The 20,068-nt window shown below is 43.6% G+C and overlaps 1 protein-coding gene across 3 annotated transcripts in view; it reads left to right on the plus strand.

Annotated features, from left to right (window-relative positions):
• The window catches only part of MLH1 (mutL homolog 1), a 113,930-nt gene that overhangs the window by 78,699 nt on the left and 15,163 nt on the right, over positions 1-20,068 (plus strand). For all 3 annotated transcript variants that reach the window (XM_077269328.1, XM_077269329.1, XM_077269330.1), the window contains one exon: positions 4,411-4,562. In XM_077269328.1, coding sequence (XP_077125443.1) covers positions 4,411-4,562 — 152 coding nt within the window. The remainder of the gene's footprint in view (positions 1-4,410; positions 4,563-20,068) is intronic.

Consider the following 20,068-nt stretch of genomic DNA (forward strand, 5'->3'; position numbering starts at 1 on the left):
TATGGTCCCTCCCTAAGGTGGCTTACATCTCTGTAAATCTCTCGTGGTGCTATCATGGGAGTCCAAATAAAGCATTAAGCTACTTACCGGTAATGGCATTTTTCGGCGGCCCATGACAGCACCCTTAGTTCCCTCCCTATTCACGTGGGGGTTGCACTTCCTTAAAATGTAAAAAAAAAAAAGATTCTCACGTGTGATATCTGGGTTGTTACTTTATTAAAGATATTGTATTATATTGTATATAATGTTTGTGTATGCTTGTCATTAATTGTGGTAGTCCTCTCAGGCTCTGTAATACAACTGATACGTGGCAGAGGTGCCGCCCTTTTGTATCTGTGGGTTTCCTGTTCCTAAGGGGTGGATCCCCTCTCTCGTGGTGCTGTCATGGGGCTCTTAAAAATGCTGCTACCGGTAAGTAGCTTAATGCTTTTATCAGTCCAATGTTATACTATTCTGTGAATCTCCTAAGAGTTGAAAATGTTCACTATACCCCTAGATGAACTTCCAGATCCGGCAGCAGAATGATGCAGTGACCGCTCTGCATAGCCTCATTCCAGCTTGGAAGTGTGTGCAGAGCGGTTACTGTTAGGTCAGTCTCAGTTCCTGTGCCCAGAAATTGGCTCAATTGGATGTCATCATCTAATTGCACCAATCAGTGCTGGTACTGTCGACACTGCCACTGCCTAGCTCCAGCCTACCATCAATGTTTGAAGCAATTTAATTTGCCGAAACATTTAAATCGCTGATTTCTGTTTTAATTCTGAACAGCCAAGGTTAGGTGCATGGGAAGGGGGGAGTACGGTGAACCCCCCCCCCCCCCTTGGCGGTCAGTCCCGGTGCCATGCTGACAGGAACCGCTTATGTCAATTTATGGGAATCCCTTCTCGACCATGACGTACTCTTGCCTCGAATCTCGTGAAGGGGTAACAATAAAGGATTTTGTGGTTTTAGTTAATGGTTTAAGGATATTTTCCAACAAGTGGTGACAGAATTGCATCCTTGGAGGTCATTGTTAGTTGTCTGGTGGGAAGTAGTGATTTATGAATATAGAAAACTGGTCCAATGCTATATGTGTTGGACAAGAATTTTATGGTTTGTTCGGTTTTTTTTGTTAATGATGCCTTTGGTTGGCACGGTGGCTCAGTGGTTACCTACAGCACTGGGGTCCTGCATTCAAATGCTACCAAGGACAACATCTGCAACACGTTTGTATGCTCTTCATGGACAACATCTGCAAGCAGTTTGTATGCTCTCCACAGACAACATCTGCAACGAGTTTGTGTGCTCTCCACGGACAACATCTGCAAGCAGTTTGTATGCTCTCCACAGACAACATCTGCAAGCAGTTTGCTCTCCACGGACAACATCTGCAAGCAGTTTGTATGCTACAACCTCCAAATGGCCGTCATATACCGACCTCTGGGCCCGACCACTGCCTTTATTGACCAATTCGTCACCTGGCTTTTTCATTTTCTCTCTGCTGACATTCCCACCATCATCATGGGTGATTTCAACATCCCCATTGACACCCACCAGTCAGCAGCTTCCAAACTCCTGTCCCTTACTTTATCCTTTGGACTTACTCAATGCTCCTCCTCAGCCACCCACACAGACGGACACACATTAGACCTTGTCTTCACCCGTTTCTGCTCCCTATCTAACTTCACAACCTCCCCTCTCCCTCTGACCACCATCTACTCACTTTCTCATCCCTGTCCTCCTCACCTGTCACCCATGTCCAGCAACATGCGCACCCACGCAGGAATTTCGCACACCTAGACACCCACACTCTGACTCTGTCCTACCTCTAGTATCCATATCTTCACTCCACGACACAGACACTGCCACTGCTTTCTACAATGCCACTCTTGCATCAGCTATTGACATGGTCGCCCCTGTCATGCATAGCAGAGTGCGACTAACCAATAGACAACCCTGGCACAACAACATCACTAAAAAGCTTCAGCAAGTTTCCAGAATTGCAGAAGGGCGTTGGAACAAAACACACATTCGCAAGATGATTTCACTGCACTCAAACAAGCATCACTCGTATTCAGATCAGCTCTCACCTCTGCTAAACAGGCCTACTAAACAACCCTCGTATCTTCCTTATCCCACAACCTCAAACAGTTGTTCAACACTTTTAACTTCCTCCTCCGCCCACCACTGCCCCCTCCGACTTCCCTAATCGTTGGCGAGGACTTTGCCACGCGCTTCAAAAATAAGATCGACCAAACAAGGCAAATCTTTGTCGTCAAACCACCACAACCCCTTTGTATACCAGACCAATGCCCAAACTCCATAACTTCCCTCTCCAAAATCACTGAAGGGGAGCTTGCTCATCTTCTCTCCAAATCACACCTCACCACTTGTGCACTTGACCCCATCCCACCTCCTGCCCAACCTCACCACCACACTAATCCCATCTCTAACCCATCTCTTCAACCTATCACTAACTTCTGGTACCTTCCCGGCTGCTTTCAAACATGCCACAATCACACCTATCCTCAAAAAGCCATCCCTTGACCCAAGCGCTATGTCCTACTATCTCCCCATATATTTGCTCCCATTTGCATCCAAACTCCTTGAGCCGCACGTCCATGCTGAACTTTCCTCTCACTTTGCATCTAACTCTCTCTTCGACAACCTACAATCTGGCTTCTGTCCCCACCATTCCACTGAGACTGCCCTGACCAAAATTACTAACGACTTACTTACAGCCAATGCTAACAGACAATTCTCTATACTCCTCCTTCTAGACCTGTCCTCTGCCTTTCGACACAGTTGACTACTGCCTCCTACTACAGATCCTCTCTTCTTTTGGGGTCAAAGACCTCACCCTATCTTGGATCTCCTCATACCTTACCCAACCACACATTTAGCGTTTCCTAATCCAATACTACCTCTTCATCTCACCCCCTCTCTGTTGGTGTCCCTCAAGGCTCTGTCCTTGGGCCCCTACTCTTCTCAATCTATACACACGGCCTGGGACAACTCATAAGGTCCTATGGCTTCCAGTACCATCTATATGCTGATGGCACTCAGATCTACCTCTCTGGCCCAGATGTCACCTCTGCTCTCCAGAATCCCAGAGTGTCTATCAGCCATATCCTCCACCTTCTCCTCTCGCTTCCTCAAGCTCAATGTGGACAAATCTGAACTAATTATATTTCCTCCATCTATCAAATCTTCCCTACCTGATCTATCTATCAAAATAAATGAAATCACACTTTCCCCTGTCCCCAAAATCCGCTGCCTCGGAGTAACTCTGGATTCTGCCCTGTCCTTCAAACCGCACATCCAAGCTCTGGCCACCTCCTGTCGCCTCCAGCTCAAAAATATTTCCAAAATCCGTCCTTTCCTCAACCCTCACTCTACCAAAATACTTGTGCATGCCCTAATCATCTCCCGCCTCGACTACTGCAACATCCTCCTCTGTGGCCTACCTTCTAACACTCCCACACCCCTCCAGTCCATCCTTAACTGTGCTGCCCGACTAATCTCTCTCCTCGCTACACTCCTGCTTCCCCTCTTTGCAAATCCCTTCACTGGCTCCCAATTTCCCAGCATATCCAGTTTAAACTACTATCACTGACCTACAAAGCCATTCATAACCTTTCTCCTCCGTATATTTCCAAACTAGTCTCTCAATATCTTCCCTCACGTAATCTCCGGTCCTCCCATGGAATTAATGGTGCTATATAAATAAATAATAATAATAATGCTCTCCACATACATCATCTGCAAGCAGTTTGTATGCTTTTCTCATATTTACGTGAGTTTCCTCCAGCTTCTCTGGTTCCTTCCACACTCCAAAGACATACTGAGAGGGAACGGCTGTGGAATTAGTGGCGCTATATAATTGAGTAAAATAAAGGAACTGTAGAATGTTTTGGTTATTTACACCTAATGGCGAGATGGTGTCACATGATCCCATCAAGATAGTCTTTCGTGTCATGGCAACAATGTGCCTCCTATATCGGCGTGTTTTCTGTTAATTCCCTGTAGGATAGAAATAAATTATTTTTCAGTGGGGAGAGATTCTGGTGTGTAGTTACAGATGCAGATGATGCAGGACTTTTTTTTAGAGGTTTCTCTTTTAGGTTACTGTTTGTGGCATGATGGATATAGGAAGGGCTGAAATCACTGGTTATGGAGTATGAATTTTAAAATCGAGAATTCCAGCACAAACTGTCCCTCAGGAGTGATTTGGAGTCGAAATTTCATTAATTGCAAAATGTATTTAGTTTTAGATTCCTGTACAATCTAGATAGTTCATATTCCTGAGTGATTGTTTTGCACCTTGTGGTTTGACAGCGAACGTCTCTCTTTTGGAGCTCAAATTTTCATGAGCCATATGAAATCTAAACCGGTTTTCTTTCAATTATCCTAGTTATTATTTTCATGTAGGAAGAAGAGGCCCCGTACAGAGTCTGATGTGGAGTTGGATGAAATGGAGATAGACAAGACAATGACTGCAGCCTCTGCACCAAGGAGAAGGGTTATCAATTTAACCAGCATATTGAGCTTGCAGAGAGACATTGAAGACAGAGCTCACAAAAGTAGGTGTCATATTCCTAAATACCGTATTTTTCGGATTATAAGACGCACTTTTTTCCCCAAAATTTGAGGGGGGGAAATGGGGGTGCATCTTATAATGCGGATATACCTTATCAGTACGCCGCTGCGGATGTCCGGTGCTGCTGCGCTGAGATCTCATCTCCTGAGATCTCCATCTGCACATACGCCGACCCTGGCGGCCATTTTCCCGGAGTCCACCACATAAGAAACCATAGAACTGCGGGGGCTCTGGCCTTTCACAAAATGTCGGTAGAGCCCCCCGCATCACCGCCGGGCACAGCGCAGCAGCATTACAAGACATCAGAACACCCCCTCTTCCCAGCCTGCGACCTACAGCATCACCTCATAGGGTCCCCGATACTTACCAATGTCTCCCGGTGTCCGCTGGCGTCTTCCTCCGGTAAGAAAATGGCAGGCGCAGCGCGCCCGCCGAGATCTGGCACCTGGCAACCATAGGAAGATTTTTCCTATTGGTTCATTTTGGTCACTGTGATAGACCCTATTACAGTGATCAAAATAAAAATAATAGTAAATAAACCCCCCTTTATCACCCCCTTAGTTAGGAAAAAAATAATAAAATTAAAAAAATGTATTTATTTCTAGTTTCCAATTAGGGTTACATTTGGGCTAAAGTTAGGGTTGGGGCTAAAGTTAGGGTTGGGGCTAAAGTTAGGGTTGGGGCTAAAGTTAGGGTTGGGGCTAAAGTTAGGGTTGGGGCTAAAGTTAGGGCTGGGGCTAAAGTTAGGGCTAGGGTTGGAGCTAAAGTTAGGGTAAGAGTTTGGATTAGGGTTGGCATTAGGGTTATGGTTAGGGTTGGGATTAGGGTTAGGGGTGTGTTGGGCTTAGGGTTTTGATTAGGGTTAGGGTTGGGATTAGGGTTAGGGGTGTGTTGGAGTTAGAGTTGTGATTAGGGTTATGATTAGGGTTGTGATTAGGGGTGTGTTGGGGTTAGGGTTGTGATTAGGATTGTGGATCGGGTTGGGATTAGGGTTAGGGATGTGTTGGGGTTATGGTTGGAGTTAGAATTGGGGGATTTCCACTGTTTAGGCACATCAGGGGGTCCCTCCCTTGTGAGCTCTGCCGTGCGTCCAAACAGTGGTTTACCCCCACGTGTGGGGCATCAGCATACTCAGGACAAATTGGACAACTTTTGGGGTCCAGTTTCTCCTGTTACCCTTGGGAATGTAAAAAAATTGGGGGCTTAAAAATCATTATTGTGGGAAAAAAATGATTTTTCTATTTTCACAGCTCTGCGTCAAACTTTTGTGAAGCACTTGGGCGATCGAAATTCTCACCGCACATCTAGATCAGCTCCTTAGAGGGGATCTAGTTTCCAAAATGGGGTCACTTGTGGGGAGTTTCTACTGTTTAGGTACATCAGGAGCTCTGCAAATGCAACATGACACCCGCAGACCTTTCCATCAAAGCCTGCATTTTAAAACGCCACTACTTCCCTTCCGAGCCCCGATGTGCACCCAAACAGTGGTCCCCCCCCATATATGGGGTATCGTCATCCTCAGAACAAACTGGACAACAAATTTTGGGGTCCAATTTCTCCTGTTACCCTTGTGAAAATAAAAAATTGCAGACTAAAAAATCATTTTTGAGGGGGGAAAAAAAGATTTTTTATTTTCACGGCTCTACGTTATTAAACTTCTGTGAAGCACTTGAGGGTTCAAAGTGCTCACCACACATCTAGATAAGTTCCATAAGGGGTCTAGTTTCCAAAATGGTGTCACTTGTGGGGAGTTTCCACTGTTTAGGCACATCAGGAGCTCTCCAAACGCGACATGGCGTCCTATCTCAATTCCAGCCAAGTCTGCATTGAAAAAGTCAAACTGCACTGCTTCCCTTCCAAGCTCTGCCGTGCGCCCAAACAGTGGTTTACCCCCACATACAGGGTATCGTCGTATTTAGGAGAAATTGCACAACACATTTTGTCGTTCATTTTCTCTTTTTCCACTTGTGAAAATAAAAAAAAAATTGGTTCTGAAGTAAAATGTTTATAAAAAAAAAAAAAAAAAAATTAAATGTTAATTTTTTCCTTCCACATTGTTTCAGCTCCTGTGAAGCATGTAAAGGGTTAATAAACTTGTTGAATGTGGTTTTGAGCACCTTCAGGGGTGTAGTTTTTAGAATGGTGTCACTTTTGGGTATTTTATGCCATATAGACCCCTCAAAGTGACTTTAAATGTGAGATGGTCCCTAAAAAAATGGTTTTGTAACTTTTGTTGTAAAAATGAGAAATCGCTGGTCAACTTTTAACCCTTATTACTTCCTAACAAAAAAATTTGGTTTCCAAAATTGTGCTGATGTAAAGTAGACATGTGGGAAATGTTATTTATTAACTATTTTGTGTGACACATCTCTGTGATTTAAGGGCCTAAAAATTCAAAGTTTGAAAATTGCAAATTTTAAAACATTTTCCCCATATTTCCGTTTTTTTCATAAATTAACGCAAGTAATATCGAACAAATGTTACCACTAACATGATGTTTTATATGTCACGAAAAAACAATCTCAGAATCAGCGGGATCCGTTAAAGCATTCCAGAGTTATAACCTCATAAAGTGACAGTGGTCAGAATTGTAAAAATTAGCTTGGTCATTAAGTACCAAATTGGCTCTGTCACTATGGGGTTAAATTGAAACTACATCATTTCTGATCCCAAAACATGTATACCCTTTTCCAGATCCATTGATAAATTCAAACTTTAAACGAGATGGAAAAATGAATCCCGACTCCCAAAAATACCAGGAGGGTGCGTTCAAACTCTTGCCACCTCCTGTCGCCTCCAACTCAAAAATATTGCCAGAATTCGTCCCTTCCTCACCCCACAATCTACTAAGACTCTTGTGCATGCCCTTATCTCCCGCCTCGACTACTGCAACACCCTTCTCTGTGGCCTCCCCGCTAACTCTCTTGCACCCCTCCAGTCTGTCCTCAACTCTGCTGCCCGGCTAATCCACCTCTTTCCTCGCTACTCCCCTGCTTCTCCCCTTTGCAAATCCCTCCACTGGCTCCCAATTCCCCAACGAATCCAGTTCAAACTACTAACACTGATCTACAAAGCCATCCACAACCTGTCCCCTCCCTATATCTCTGAACTAATCTCCCAATATCTTCCCCCACGTAATCTCCGATCCTCCCAAGACCTCCTACTCTCCTCCACACTTATTCGTTCCTCACACAACCGCCTCCAATATTTCTCCAGAATATCCCCCATCCTCTGGAATTCCATGCCTCAACACGTCCGACAATCCACCACCCTCGGATCTTTCAGACGGAACCTGAAAACCCATCTCTTAAAGAAACAGCCTGCAATAACCATTCTGCCGCCTCACCACCGCCAGAACTGCTGCACCTCCGACCTTCTGTCTCTTCCCCAGTATCCCATAGAATGTAAGTCCGCAAGGACCGGGTCCTCTCCCCTCTGTACCAGTCTGTCGCTGTAAACTTGTTTACTGTAAACGATATGTAGAACTCTGTATGTATCCCCTTTCTCATGTACAGCACCATGGAATTAATGGTGCTATATAAATATTTTTAGTATTATTATTATTATTATTATTAATAACACCTGTATTCAGAAGTGGCAGCATTTTTTTTTTGCCATTATTTAAAAAAAAAAAATTCTGTGCAATCCTACAAAGAAATTGCCATGTTTAAACACTGGACAGCCCTTTGGTGACTATTTCAGCATTACAGTTGCACACTTGTAAGCAAGGAGCCTAATCAGTATACCTAATTTGAATGTGTCTGTGCACAATGAGTCACCCACAGTTTGGCGTATCCATGGATACCTAAGGAGAGGAGCTCACCCTGGTGGCGAGTTAAGGCATAAGTGTTTTTGAATGTTAGCCTGTGAAACACCACCATCCAGCATTGCAAAGATGGATCAAATTGAGCGCGCTGCTGCATGTAGAGAAGCGAATCGCATACGGATGTGTAACCTGCGTCTTAATGAAACTGAAGATGAACGAAATTGTCGAAGAACTGCTGATGCAGCCTGACAGAGGGCGGCCAGATCAAGAGAAACAAATGAAGTATCTGAATCACGTAGAGCATCTAATGCTGCAGGACAACGAGCAACACGCAATGCAGAAAGTGATACACATATTTCACAAAAAAGAGAACAAGGTAGAATACGTGTCCAAAATGCAAGAGACACTTGATGACGGCAAGTTACTTTTGCCGCTAGAGGACTTCTCAATCAAATTGATGAGACACGTATTGAAGAGCACTGTGCTGGCAAACTGACATTTCGATATCCGTTCTGCCAATCTAAAAATTTCAAAGATGAAATGGCGCAGGATTAAACATTCCCTTCCTGCTGCAAGAGAGGGCGCATCCAATTATGTCCCATTCGTATGGATGATCAATTAGTCAAGTTGATTAAAGGAGAGAATCAGCACTCCAATAACTTTATGGCTAATATAAGGCAATACAATAGCTCGCTTGCTTTGGCATCAATGGGAACACAAGTAGCGCCACCTCCTGGTTATGGTCCATACTGTTTTTTAATTCATGGACAAATTTAACACAGAACTGCCCCATTGCATCCCGCTGTGGGTAGTAGTCCCAAGTTTGCCCAGATTTATATCTTGGACAGTGAAGAAGCATTAAGTCCAAGAAGTCAAGCAGATAAAAAGTGCCTCCCAGCACTGCTATCATCTCTTGGAGAGAAAATACAAGCCATTAACCAACTCGCAAGAGCCTTCACAATGATGAGGGAATTTGAAACAGAGGAAGAGAGGATTGCTGAATTAGAAAACCGTGATCTACTCGAAATAACAATGTCAATTATAAATTACTACAACGATGACCAGAGGCGCTTTAATGCACCAAGGGGCAATGAAGTAGCTATAATTTATCAAAATGCAATGGGTGAACCCCCATTTAATAGGGACATCAGAGTTCACCTCAAAAGTGAAAACCAAACTGTTCAAATCAGCTTTCTTCACAGAAAGTGTGATGCAATGACATATCCACTTCTATTCCCATATGGGGACGGTGGATAGTCAATAAATTTGCCCTAAGTGTGCAACATCAAGGAATTGGTGACATTCATCTACCATCCATACCAGTGCATCAAGATCGACGAGAAATCACCCTGTTGCAGTACTATGCATACCAGCTTGCCATTCATTACGAGTTCAATCCCCTTTTAAATGCTGGGAAGTTGACGCAACAATTTATCGTTGACAGTTACGTCAACATTGAATCCGACAGGATCGAATATATACAGTTATATGAAAAAGTTTGGGCACCCCTATTAATCTTAAGCTTAATGTTTTATAAAAATTGTTTTTTTGCAACAGCTATTTCAGTTTCATATATCTAATAACTGTTGGACACAGTAATGTTTCTGCCTTGAAATGAGGTTTATTGTACTAACAGAAAATGTGCAATCTGCATTCAAACAAAATTTGACAGGTGCATAAGTATGGGCACCCTTATCATTTTCTTGTTTTAAATACTCCTACCTACTTTTTACTGACTTACTAAAGCACTTTTTTTGGTTTTGTATCCTCATTGAGCTCTGAACTTCACAGCCAGGTGTATGCAATCATGAGAAAAGCTACTTAAAGTGGCCACTTGCAAGTTGTTCTCCTGTTTGAATCTCCTCTGAAGAGTGGCATCATGGGCTCCTCAAAACAACTGTCAAATGATCTGAAAACAAAGATTATTCAACATAGTTGTTCAGGGGAAGAATACAAAAAGCTGTCTCAGAGATTTAACCTGTCAATTTCCACTGTGAGGAACATAGTAAGGAAATGGAAGAACACAGGTACAGTTCTTGTTAAGGCCAGAAGTGGCAGGCCAAGAAAAACATCAGAAAGGCAGAGAAGAAGAATGGTGAGATCAGTCAAGGACAATCCTCAGATCACCTCCAGAGAGCTGCAGCATCAACTTGCTGCAGATGGTGTCACTGTGCATCGGTCAACTATACAACGCACTTTGAACAAGGATAAGCTGTATGGGAGAGTGATGCGAAAGAAGCCGTTTCTGCAAGCACGCCACAAACAGTCGGCTGAGGTATGCAAAAGCACATTTGGAGAAGCCAATTTCTTTTTGGAAGAAGGTCCTGTGGACTGATGAAACCAAGATTGAGTTGTTTGGTCATACAAAAAGGCGTTATGCATGGTGGCAAAAAAACACAGTGCGTTGTATAGTTGACCGATGCACAGTGACACCATCTGCAGCAATTTGATGCTGCAGCTCTCTGGAGGTGGTCTGAGGATTGTCCTTGACTGATCTCACCATTCTTCTTCTCTGCCTTTCTGATGTTTTTCTTGGCCTGCCACTTCTGGCCTTAACCAGAACTGTACCTGTGTTCTTCCATTTCCTTACTATGTTCCTCACAGTGGAAATTGACAGGTTAAATCTCTGAGACAGCTTTTTGTATCCTTCCCCTGAACAGCTATGTTGAATAATCTTTGATTTCAGATCATTTGACAGTTGTTTTGAGGAGCCCATGATGCCACTCTTCGGAGGAGATTCAAACAGGAGAACAACTTGCAAGTGGCCACTTTAAGTAGCTTTTCTCATGATTGCATACACCTGGCTATGAAGTTCAAAGCTCAATGAGGTTGCAAAACCAAAAAAAGTGCTTTAGTAAGTCAGTAAAAAGTAGGTAGGAGTATTTAAAACAAGAAAATGATAAGGGTGCCCATACTTATGCACCTGTCAAATTTTGTTTGAATGCAGATTGCACATTTTCTGTTAGTACAATAAACCTCATTTCAAGGCAGAAACATTACTGTGTCCAACAGTTATTAGATATATGAAACTGAAATAGCTGTTGCAAAAAAAACAATTTTTATAAAACATTAAGCTTAAGATTAATAGGGGTGCCCAAACTTTTTCATATAACTGTATATAAAACAAAATGAAAAGGCATTACACGTCGACAGTTATGCCGGCGTTATGGATCACATCCATAATGTTGGGTTACACCAAGGGCTAAAAGCTGGGACACCAGTAATTTTACCGTCCACTTTCATTGGAAGCCAATCAATGTTGAGATATGTGCTTCAACAAAGTGTTAACCCCTTAGTGACAGAGCCAATTTGGTACTTAATGACCGAGCCAATTTTTACAATTCTGACCACTGTCAATTTATGAGGTTATAACTCTGGAACGCTTTAACGGATCCTGCTGATTCTGAAATTGTGTTTTCGTGACATATTGTACTTCATGTTAGTGGTAACATTTCTTTGATATTACTTATTATTACTGATTATTTATGAAAAAAATGGAAATATGGCGCAAAGTTTTAAAATGAAGCAATTTTCAAACTTTGTATTTTTATGCCCTTAAATCAGAGAGAGATGTCACAAAAAATAGTTAATAAATAACATTTCCCACATGTCTACTTTACATCAGCACAATTTTGGAAACAACATTTTTTTTGTTAGGGAGTTATAAGGGTTAAAGTTGACCAGCAATTTCTCATTTTCACAACACCATTTTTTTTTTTCGGGACCACATTACATTTGAAGTCATTTTGAGGGGTCTATATGATAGAAAATAACCAAGTGTGACACATTCTAAAAACTGCACCCCTCAAGGTGCTCAAAACCACATTCAAGAAGTTTATTAACCCTTTACGTGCTTCACAGGAACTGAAACAATGTGGAAGGAAAAAATGAACATTTAACTTTTTTTTTGCAAACATTTTACTTCAGAACCATTTTTTTTTATTTTCACAATTGTAAAAACAGAAATTTAACCATAAATGTTTTTGTGCAATTTCTCCTGAATACGCCGATACCCCATATGTGGGGGAAAACCACTGTTTGGGCGCACCGCAGAGCTTGGAAGAGGAGTGCCGTTTTACTTTTTCAATGTAGAATTGGCTGAAATTGAGATCGGACGTCATGTCGCGTTTGGAGAGCCCCTGATGTGCCTAAACAGTAGAAACCCCCCACAAGTGACCTTATTTTGGAAACTAGACCCCCCAAAGAGCTTATCTAGATGTGTGGTGAGCACTATGAACCCCCAACTGCTTCACAGAAGTTTATAATGTAGAGCCATGACAATAAAAAAAATCATTTTTTCCATAAAAATGATCTTTTCACCCCAAAATTTTTACTTTCACAAGGGTAACAGGAGAAATTGGACCCCAAAATTTATTGTGCAATTAATGGTGAGTAGGCTGATACCCCATATGTGGGGGTAAACCACTGCTTGGGCGCATGGCAGAGCTCAGAAGGGAAGGAGCGCCGTTTTGGACTGCAGACTTTGATAGAATGGTCTGCGGGCATTATGTTGCGTATGCAGTGCCCCTGATGTACCTAAACAGTAGAAACCCCCCACAAGTGACACCATTTTGGAAACTAGACCCGCCAAGGAACTTATCTAGATGTGTGGTGAGCACTTTGAACCCCCAAGTGCTTCACAGAAGTTTACAACGCAGAGCCGTGAAAATAAAAAATCATTTTTCATTCCTCTAAAATTGTTTTAGCAAGCAATGTTTTATTTTAGCAAGGGTAACAGGAGAAATTGGACCCCGATAATTGTTGCCCAGTTTGTCCTGAGTATGCTGGTACCCCATATGTGGGGGTAAAACACTGTTTGGGCACACGTTGGGGCTCGGAAGGGAGGGAGCACCATTTGGCTTTTTGAACGCAAGATTGGCTGGAATCAATGGTGGCGCCACGTTGCGTTTGGAGACCCCTGATGTGCCTAAACAGTGGAAACCCCTCAATTCTAACTCCAACACTAACCCCAACACACCCCTAATCCCAACCCTAACCCCAACACACCCCTAACCCTAATCCCAACTCTAGCCATAACCCTAATCCCAACCCTAACCCTAATCCCAACCACAACTTTAACCCCAACACACCCATAACCCTAACCACAAGCCTATTCTTAATCCTATTTCCAACCCTAGCCCTAATTCCAACCCTAACTCTAATTCCAACCCTAAGGCTATGTGCCCACGTTGCGGATTCGTGTGAGATTTTTCCGCACCATTTTTGAAAAATCCGCAGGTAAAAGGCACTGCGTTTTACCTGCGGATTTACCGCGGATTTCCAGTGTTTTTTATGCGGATTTCACCAGCGGATTCCTATTGAGGAACAGCTGTAAAACGCTGCGAAATCCGCACAAAGAATTGACATACTGCGGAAAATACAGCGCAGAATTTCCGCGCGGTATTTTCCGCACCATGGGCACAGCAGATTTGGTTTTCCATAGGTTTACATGGTACTGTAAACCTGATGGAACACTGCTACGAATCTGCAGTGGCCAATCCGCTGCGGATCCGCAGCCAAATCCGCACCATGTGCACATAGCCTAATTGTAAGGGTATGTGCACATGCTGCGGAAAACGCTGCGGGTCCGCAGCTGCGGGTCCGCAGCATTTTCCCATGAGTTTACAGTTGACTGTAAAGCTATGGGAAACAAAAAACGCTGTGCACATGCTGCGGAAAAAACTGCGTGGAAACGCAGCGGTTTACATTCCGCAGCATGTCACTTCTTTCTGCAGATTCCGCAGCGGTTTTACAACTGTTCCAATAGAAAACGCAGTTGTAAAACCGCAGTGAAATCTGCAGAAAAACCGTGGTAAATCCGCGGTAAATCCGCAGCCAAATCCGCACATTGTGCACATAGCCTAATTCTAACGCTAACCCTAGTTCTAACCCTACCCCTAACCCTAACCCTAGTTCTAACTCTAACCCTAGTTCTAACCCTAGTGGAAAAAAAAAATATTTAATTTATTTTATTATTGTCCCTACCTATGGGGGTGATAAAGGGGGGGGGGTCATTTACTATTTTTTTATTTTGATCACTGTGATAAGTTTACCACAGTGATCAAAATGTACATGGAACGCATCTGCCGGCCAGCAGATTTGGCGGGCGCACTGAGCATGCGCCCGCCATTTTGGAAGATGGCGGCTCCCAGGGAGAAGACGGACCGACTTCGGGAGGCTCGGTAAGTATGAGGGGGTGGTGGGGGGGTGGATCGGAGGACGGGGAGAGCGGACAGGAGCACGGGGGAGCGGACAGGGGGACGGAGGGGGGTACCGGACAGAACAGAGAACTGGGGAGGAGATCGGGGGCGGTGGGGGGAGCAGAACATGATTTCCAGCCATGGCAGATGCTATTGCAGCATCGGCCATGGCTGGATTGCAATATTTCACCATTTTCATAGGTGAAATATTGCAAATTGCTCTGATTGGCTGTTGCACTTTCAACAGCCAATCAGAGCGATCGTAGCAACGTGGGGGCAAAGCCACCCCCCCTGGGCTGAAGTACAACTCCCCCTCTCCCTGCAGATCGGGTGAAATAGGAGTTATCCCTTTCACCCGATCTGCAGGGACGCGATCATTCTGTGACACAGCATATGCGTCACAGGTCGGATTGGCACCGACTTTCATGACGCATACGCTGTCACAGGTCGGGAAGGGGTTAATCCCATTGGACGTACTATCCCGTCAAGGTGAGCTGGGACTTAATTCCCAGTGATGGGATAGTACGTCCAGCGCGATCGGCAGCGCTCACGGGGGGAGCGCGGCCGATCGCGGCCGGGTGTCAGCTGATTATCACAGCTGACATCCGGCACTATATGCCAGGAGCGGTCACGGACCGCCCCCGGCACATTAACCCCCGACACACTGTGATCAAACATGATCGCAGTGTTCCGGCGATATAAGGAAGCATCGTGCAGGGAGGGGGCTCCCTGCGTGCTTCCCTGAGACCCCCGGAGCAACGTGATGTGATCGCGTTGCTGCGAGGGTCTCTTACCTCCTATCCCTGCAGGCCCCGGATCCAAAATGGCCGCGGGGCTGCATCCGGGTCCTGCAGGGATTACTTACGGGTGCAGACCAGGCTCTGGTAAGCCTGCAGCGCTCTAAGTCAGATCGCCGATCTGACAGAGTGCTGTGCAAACTGTCAGATCAGCGATCTGTGATGTCCCCCCCCTGGGACAAAGTAAAAAAAAAAAAAAATCCACGTGTGTAAAAAAAAAAAAAAAAAATTCCTAAATAAACAAAAAAATATATATATATTATTCCCATAAATACATTTCTTTATCTAAATAAAAAAAAACAAAAGTACACATATTTAGTATCGCCGCGTCCGTAACAACCCAACCTATAAATCTGTCCCACTAGTTAACCCCTTCAGTGAACACCGTAAGAAAAAAAAAAAAAAAACGAGCCAAAAAACAACGCTTTATCATACCGCCGAACAAAAAGTGGAATAACACGCGATCAAAAAGACAAATATAAATAACCATGGTACCGCTGAAAACGTCATCTTGTCCTGCAAAAAACGAGCCGCCATACAGCATCTTAAGCAAAAAATAAAAAAGTTATAGTCCTCAGAATAAAGCGATGCCAAAATAATTATTTTTTCTATAAAATAGCTTTTATCGTACAAAAGCGCAAAAACACAAAAAAATGATATAAATGAGATATCGCTGTAATCGTACTGACCCGACGAATAAAACTGCTTAATCCATTTTACCAAACGTGGAACGGCATAAACGCCTCCCCCAAAAGAAATTCATGAATAGCTGGTTTTTGGTCATTCTGCCTCACAAAAATCGGAATAAAAAGTGATCAAAAACTGTCACGTGTCCGAAAATGTTACCAATAAAAACGTCAACTCGTCCCGAAAAAACAAGACCTCACATGACTCTGTGGACTAAAATATGGAAAAATTATAGCTCTCAAAATGTGGAGACGCAAAAACTTTTTTGCTATAAAAAAGCGTCTTTTAGTGTCTGACAGCTGCCAATCATAAAAATCCGATATAAAAAACGCTATAAAAGTAAATCAAACCCCCCTTCATCACCCCCTTAATTAGGGAAAAATAATAAAATAAAAAAAATGTATTTATTTCCATTTTCCCGCTAGGGATAGGGCTAGGGTTAGGGTTGGGGGCTAGGGTTGGAGCTAAAGATAAGGTTAGGGTTGGAGCTAAAGTTAGGGTTAGGGTTGGGGCTAAAGTTAGGGTTAGGGTTTGGATTACATTTACAGTTGGTATTAGGGTTGGGATTAGAGTTAGGGGTGTGTCAGGGTTAAGTGTGTGGTTAGGGTTACCGTTGGGATTAGGGTTAGGGGTGTGTTTGGAATAGGGTTTCCGGTAGAATTGGGGAGTTTCCACTGTTCAGGCACATCAGGGGCTCTCCAAACGCGACATGGTGTCCGATCTCAATTCCAGCCAATTCTGCGTTGAAAAAGTAAAACAGTGCTCCTTCCCTTCCGAGCTCTCCCGTGCGCCCAAACAGGGGTTTACCCCAACATATGCGGTATCGGCGTACTCGGGATAAATTGGACAACAACTTTTGGGGTCCAAGTTCTCTTGTTATCCTTGAGAAAATAAAAATTTGGGGGGCTAAAATCATTTTTGTGGGAAAAAAAGATTTTTTATTTTCACGGCTCTGCGCTGTAAACTGTAGTGAAACACTTGGGGGTTCAAAGTTCTCACAACACAGCTAGATAAGTTCCTTGGGAGGTCTAGTTTCCAATATGGGGTCACTTGTGGGGGGTTTGTACTGTTTGGGTACATCAGGGGCTCTGCAAATGCAACGTAATGCCTGCAGACCAATCCATCTAAGTCTGCATTCCAAATGGCGCTCCTTCCCTTCCGAGCTCTGCCATGCGCCCAAACAATGGTTCCTCCCCACATACGGGGTATCAGCGTACTCAGGACAAATTGGACAACAACTATTGGGGTCCAATTTATCCTGTTACCCTTGTGAAAACACAAAACTGGGGGCTAAAAAATCATTTTTGTGAAAAAGAAAAATAATTTTTATTTTCACGGCTCTGCGTTATAAACTGTAGTGAAACACTTGGAGGTTCAAAGCTCTCAAAACACATCTAGATAAGTTCCTTAGGGGGTCTACTTTCCAAAATGGTGTCACTTGTGGGGGGTTTTAATGTTTAGGCACATCAGGGGCTCTCCAAACACGACATGGTGTCCCATGTTAATTCCAGTCAATTTTGCATTGAAAAGTAAAATGGCGCTCCTTCCCTTCTGAGCTCTGCTATGCGCCCAAACAGTGGTTTACCCCCACATATGGGGTATCGTCGTACTCAGGACAAATTGCACAACAACCTTTGTGGTCTAATTTCTTCTCTTACCCTTGGGAAAATAAAAAATTGGGGGCGAAAAGATCATTTTTGTGAAAAAATATGATTTTTTATTTTTACGGCTCTGCATTATAAACTTCTGTGAAGCAATTGTTGGGTCAAAGTGCTCACCACACATCTAGATAAGTTCCTTAGGGGGTCTACTTTCCAAAATGGTGTCACTTGTGGGGGGTTTCAATGTTAAGGCACATCAGGGGCTCTCCAATCGCAACATGGCGTCCCATCTCAATTCCAGTCAATTTTGCATTGAAAAGTAAAATGGCGCTCCTTTCCTTCCGAGCTCTGCCATGCACCCAAACAGTGGTTTACCCCCACATATGGGGTATCAGCGTACTCAGGACAAATTGTACAACAACTTTTGGGGTCCATTTTCTCCTGTTACCCTTGGTAAAATAAAACAAATTGGAGCTGAAATAAATTTTGTGTGAAAAAAAGTTAAATGTTCATTTTTATTTAAACATTCCAAAAATTCCTGTGAAACACCTGAAGGGTTAATAAACTTCTTGAATGTGGTTTTGAGCACCTTGAGGGGTGCAGTTTTTAGAATGGTGTCAAACTTGGTTATTTTCTATCATATAGACCCCTCAAAATGACTTCAAATGAGATGTGGTCCCTAAAAAAAAAAATGGTGTTGTAAAAATGAGAAATTGCTGGTCAACTTTTTACCCTTATAACTCCCTAAAAAAGAAAAATTTTGGTTCTAAAATTGTGCTGATGTAAAGCAGACATGTGGGAAATGTTACTTATTAAGTATTTTGCGTGACATATCTCTGATTTAAGGGCATAAAAATTCAAAGTTGGAAAATTGCGAAATTTTCAAAATTTTCGCCAAATTTCCTTTTTTTTCACAAATATACGCAAGTTATATGGAATAAATTTTACCACTATCATGAAGTACAATATGTCACAAGAAAACAATGTCAGAATCGCCAAGATCCGTTGAAGCGTTCCAGAGTTATAACCTCATAAAGGGACAGTGGTCAGGATTGTAAAAATGGGTCCGGTCATTAACGTGCAAACCACCCTCGGGGCTTAAGGGGTTAAATTTAGCCCCAACCCTAACCTTAAATTTAGCCCCAACCCTAACCCTAATTTTAGCCCCAACTCCTCTAGCTGCCGGCCGGCAGATCATGGCGGGGGCACTGCGCATGCGCCCGCCATTTTCGTCCTGGATGAAGAAGCCAGTGGGCAGGAGGACCTAGGGACACCGGTAAGTATGACAGGGTCCCCGAATCCCCCTATTTCTCTGTCCTCTGATGCGCGATAACATCAGAGGACAGAGAATTACACATCGCTTTTTTTTTTTTTCTTTGCGGTCGCCGGTAAACAGTTAATTACCGGCGATCGCAAAACAGGGGTTGGTAAAAACCAACCCCGATCATGTTCTTTGGGGTCTCGGCTACCCCTGGCAGCCGAGACCCCAAAGATCCTCCGGGTGCCGGCCGGCGGGCGCACTGCATGCGCCCGCAATTTTTTGGCCGGAACAAGATGACGGCACCCATCGGGAGTCAAGAGGAGCACTGGGGGAGACAGATGAGTATCGGGGGGGCGATCGGGGACCCCATTTCTGTCCTCTGATGTGCGATCACATCGGAGGACAGAGAAATTTAAGTGGGAAATCGCATTTGTTTTTTTTGTTTTTTTTTGCGACTGCAGCTAAACGGTTAATTACCGGCGATCGCAACCCGGGGGTCGGTAAAAAAAACCCAAATCATGTTCTCTGGGGTCTCGGCTACCCTTGGTAACCGAGACCCCAGAGAAAATCCGACTCTGGGGGGCGCTATTCACTTTTTCCACAGCACCGGTAATTAACGGCGCTGTGGTTTACGTACCCTTACCTGCCGCCGTTAAAAGGTGTATCCGTGGTCGTTAAGGGGTTAAATATGTTTTCAAATATGTATACAAAGGACATGACTGTGCCAATATCAAGTTTGACACATTAAACTGGAATGAACCAGCCATGTACCTAGATTCTCGGTATATAATCGCCCCTGAGGGCATGTGGAGAATCAGAAAAAATAAAATGCATGATGCTTCACATACCATTAAAAGGCTTGCTGTTCACCTTGAAAACATGCAGCAAGTGTTTTTCGAAAATGGTAATGTGGATATAGTTATATCGGACTCAAAAGCCTCTACTCTGACTTATTTTGAGCTAAACACAGTTGACGCTTCCTCCCGTCAGTATTTGTACAGTGAAATCCCTGAACACTATGTCTTGGATAGAAAAGCTGTACCAAAAGGATGGAAAAAAACGGGTTCTGTGGGGGCTAAAACATCATTTTGAAGATGTCTTTAATCTGAAGATGGTTGTTAATCACTTTGGTTGTATGTTTGGGGATGTTGTCCTTGCATGATAAATTTGGAGCGAA

This window comes from Ranitomeya variabilis, chromosome 6 (genome assembly GCF_051348905.1).
Source record: "Ranitomeya variabilis isolate aRanVar5 chromosome 6, aRanVar5.hap1, whole genome shotgun sequence".
Lineage (NCBI taxonomy): Eukaryota > Metazoa > Chordata > Amphibia > Anura > Dendrobatidae > Ranitomeya > Ranitomeya variabilis.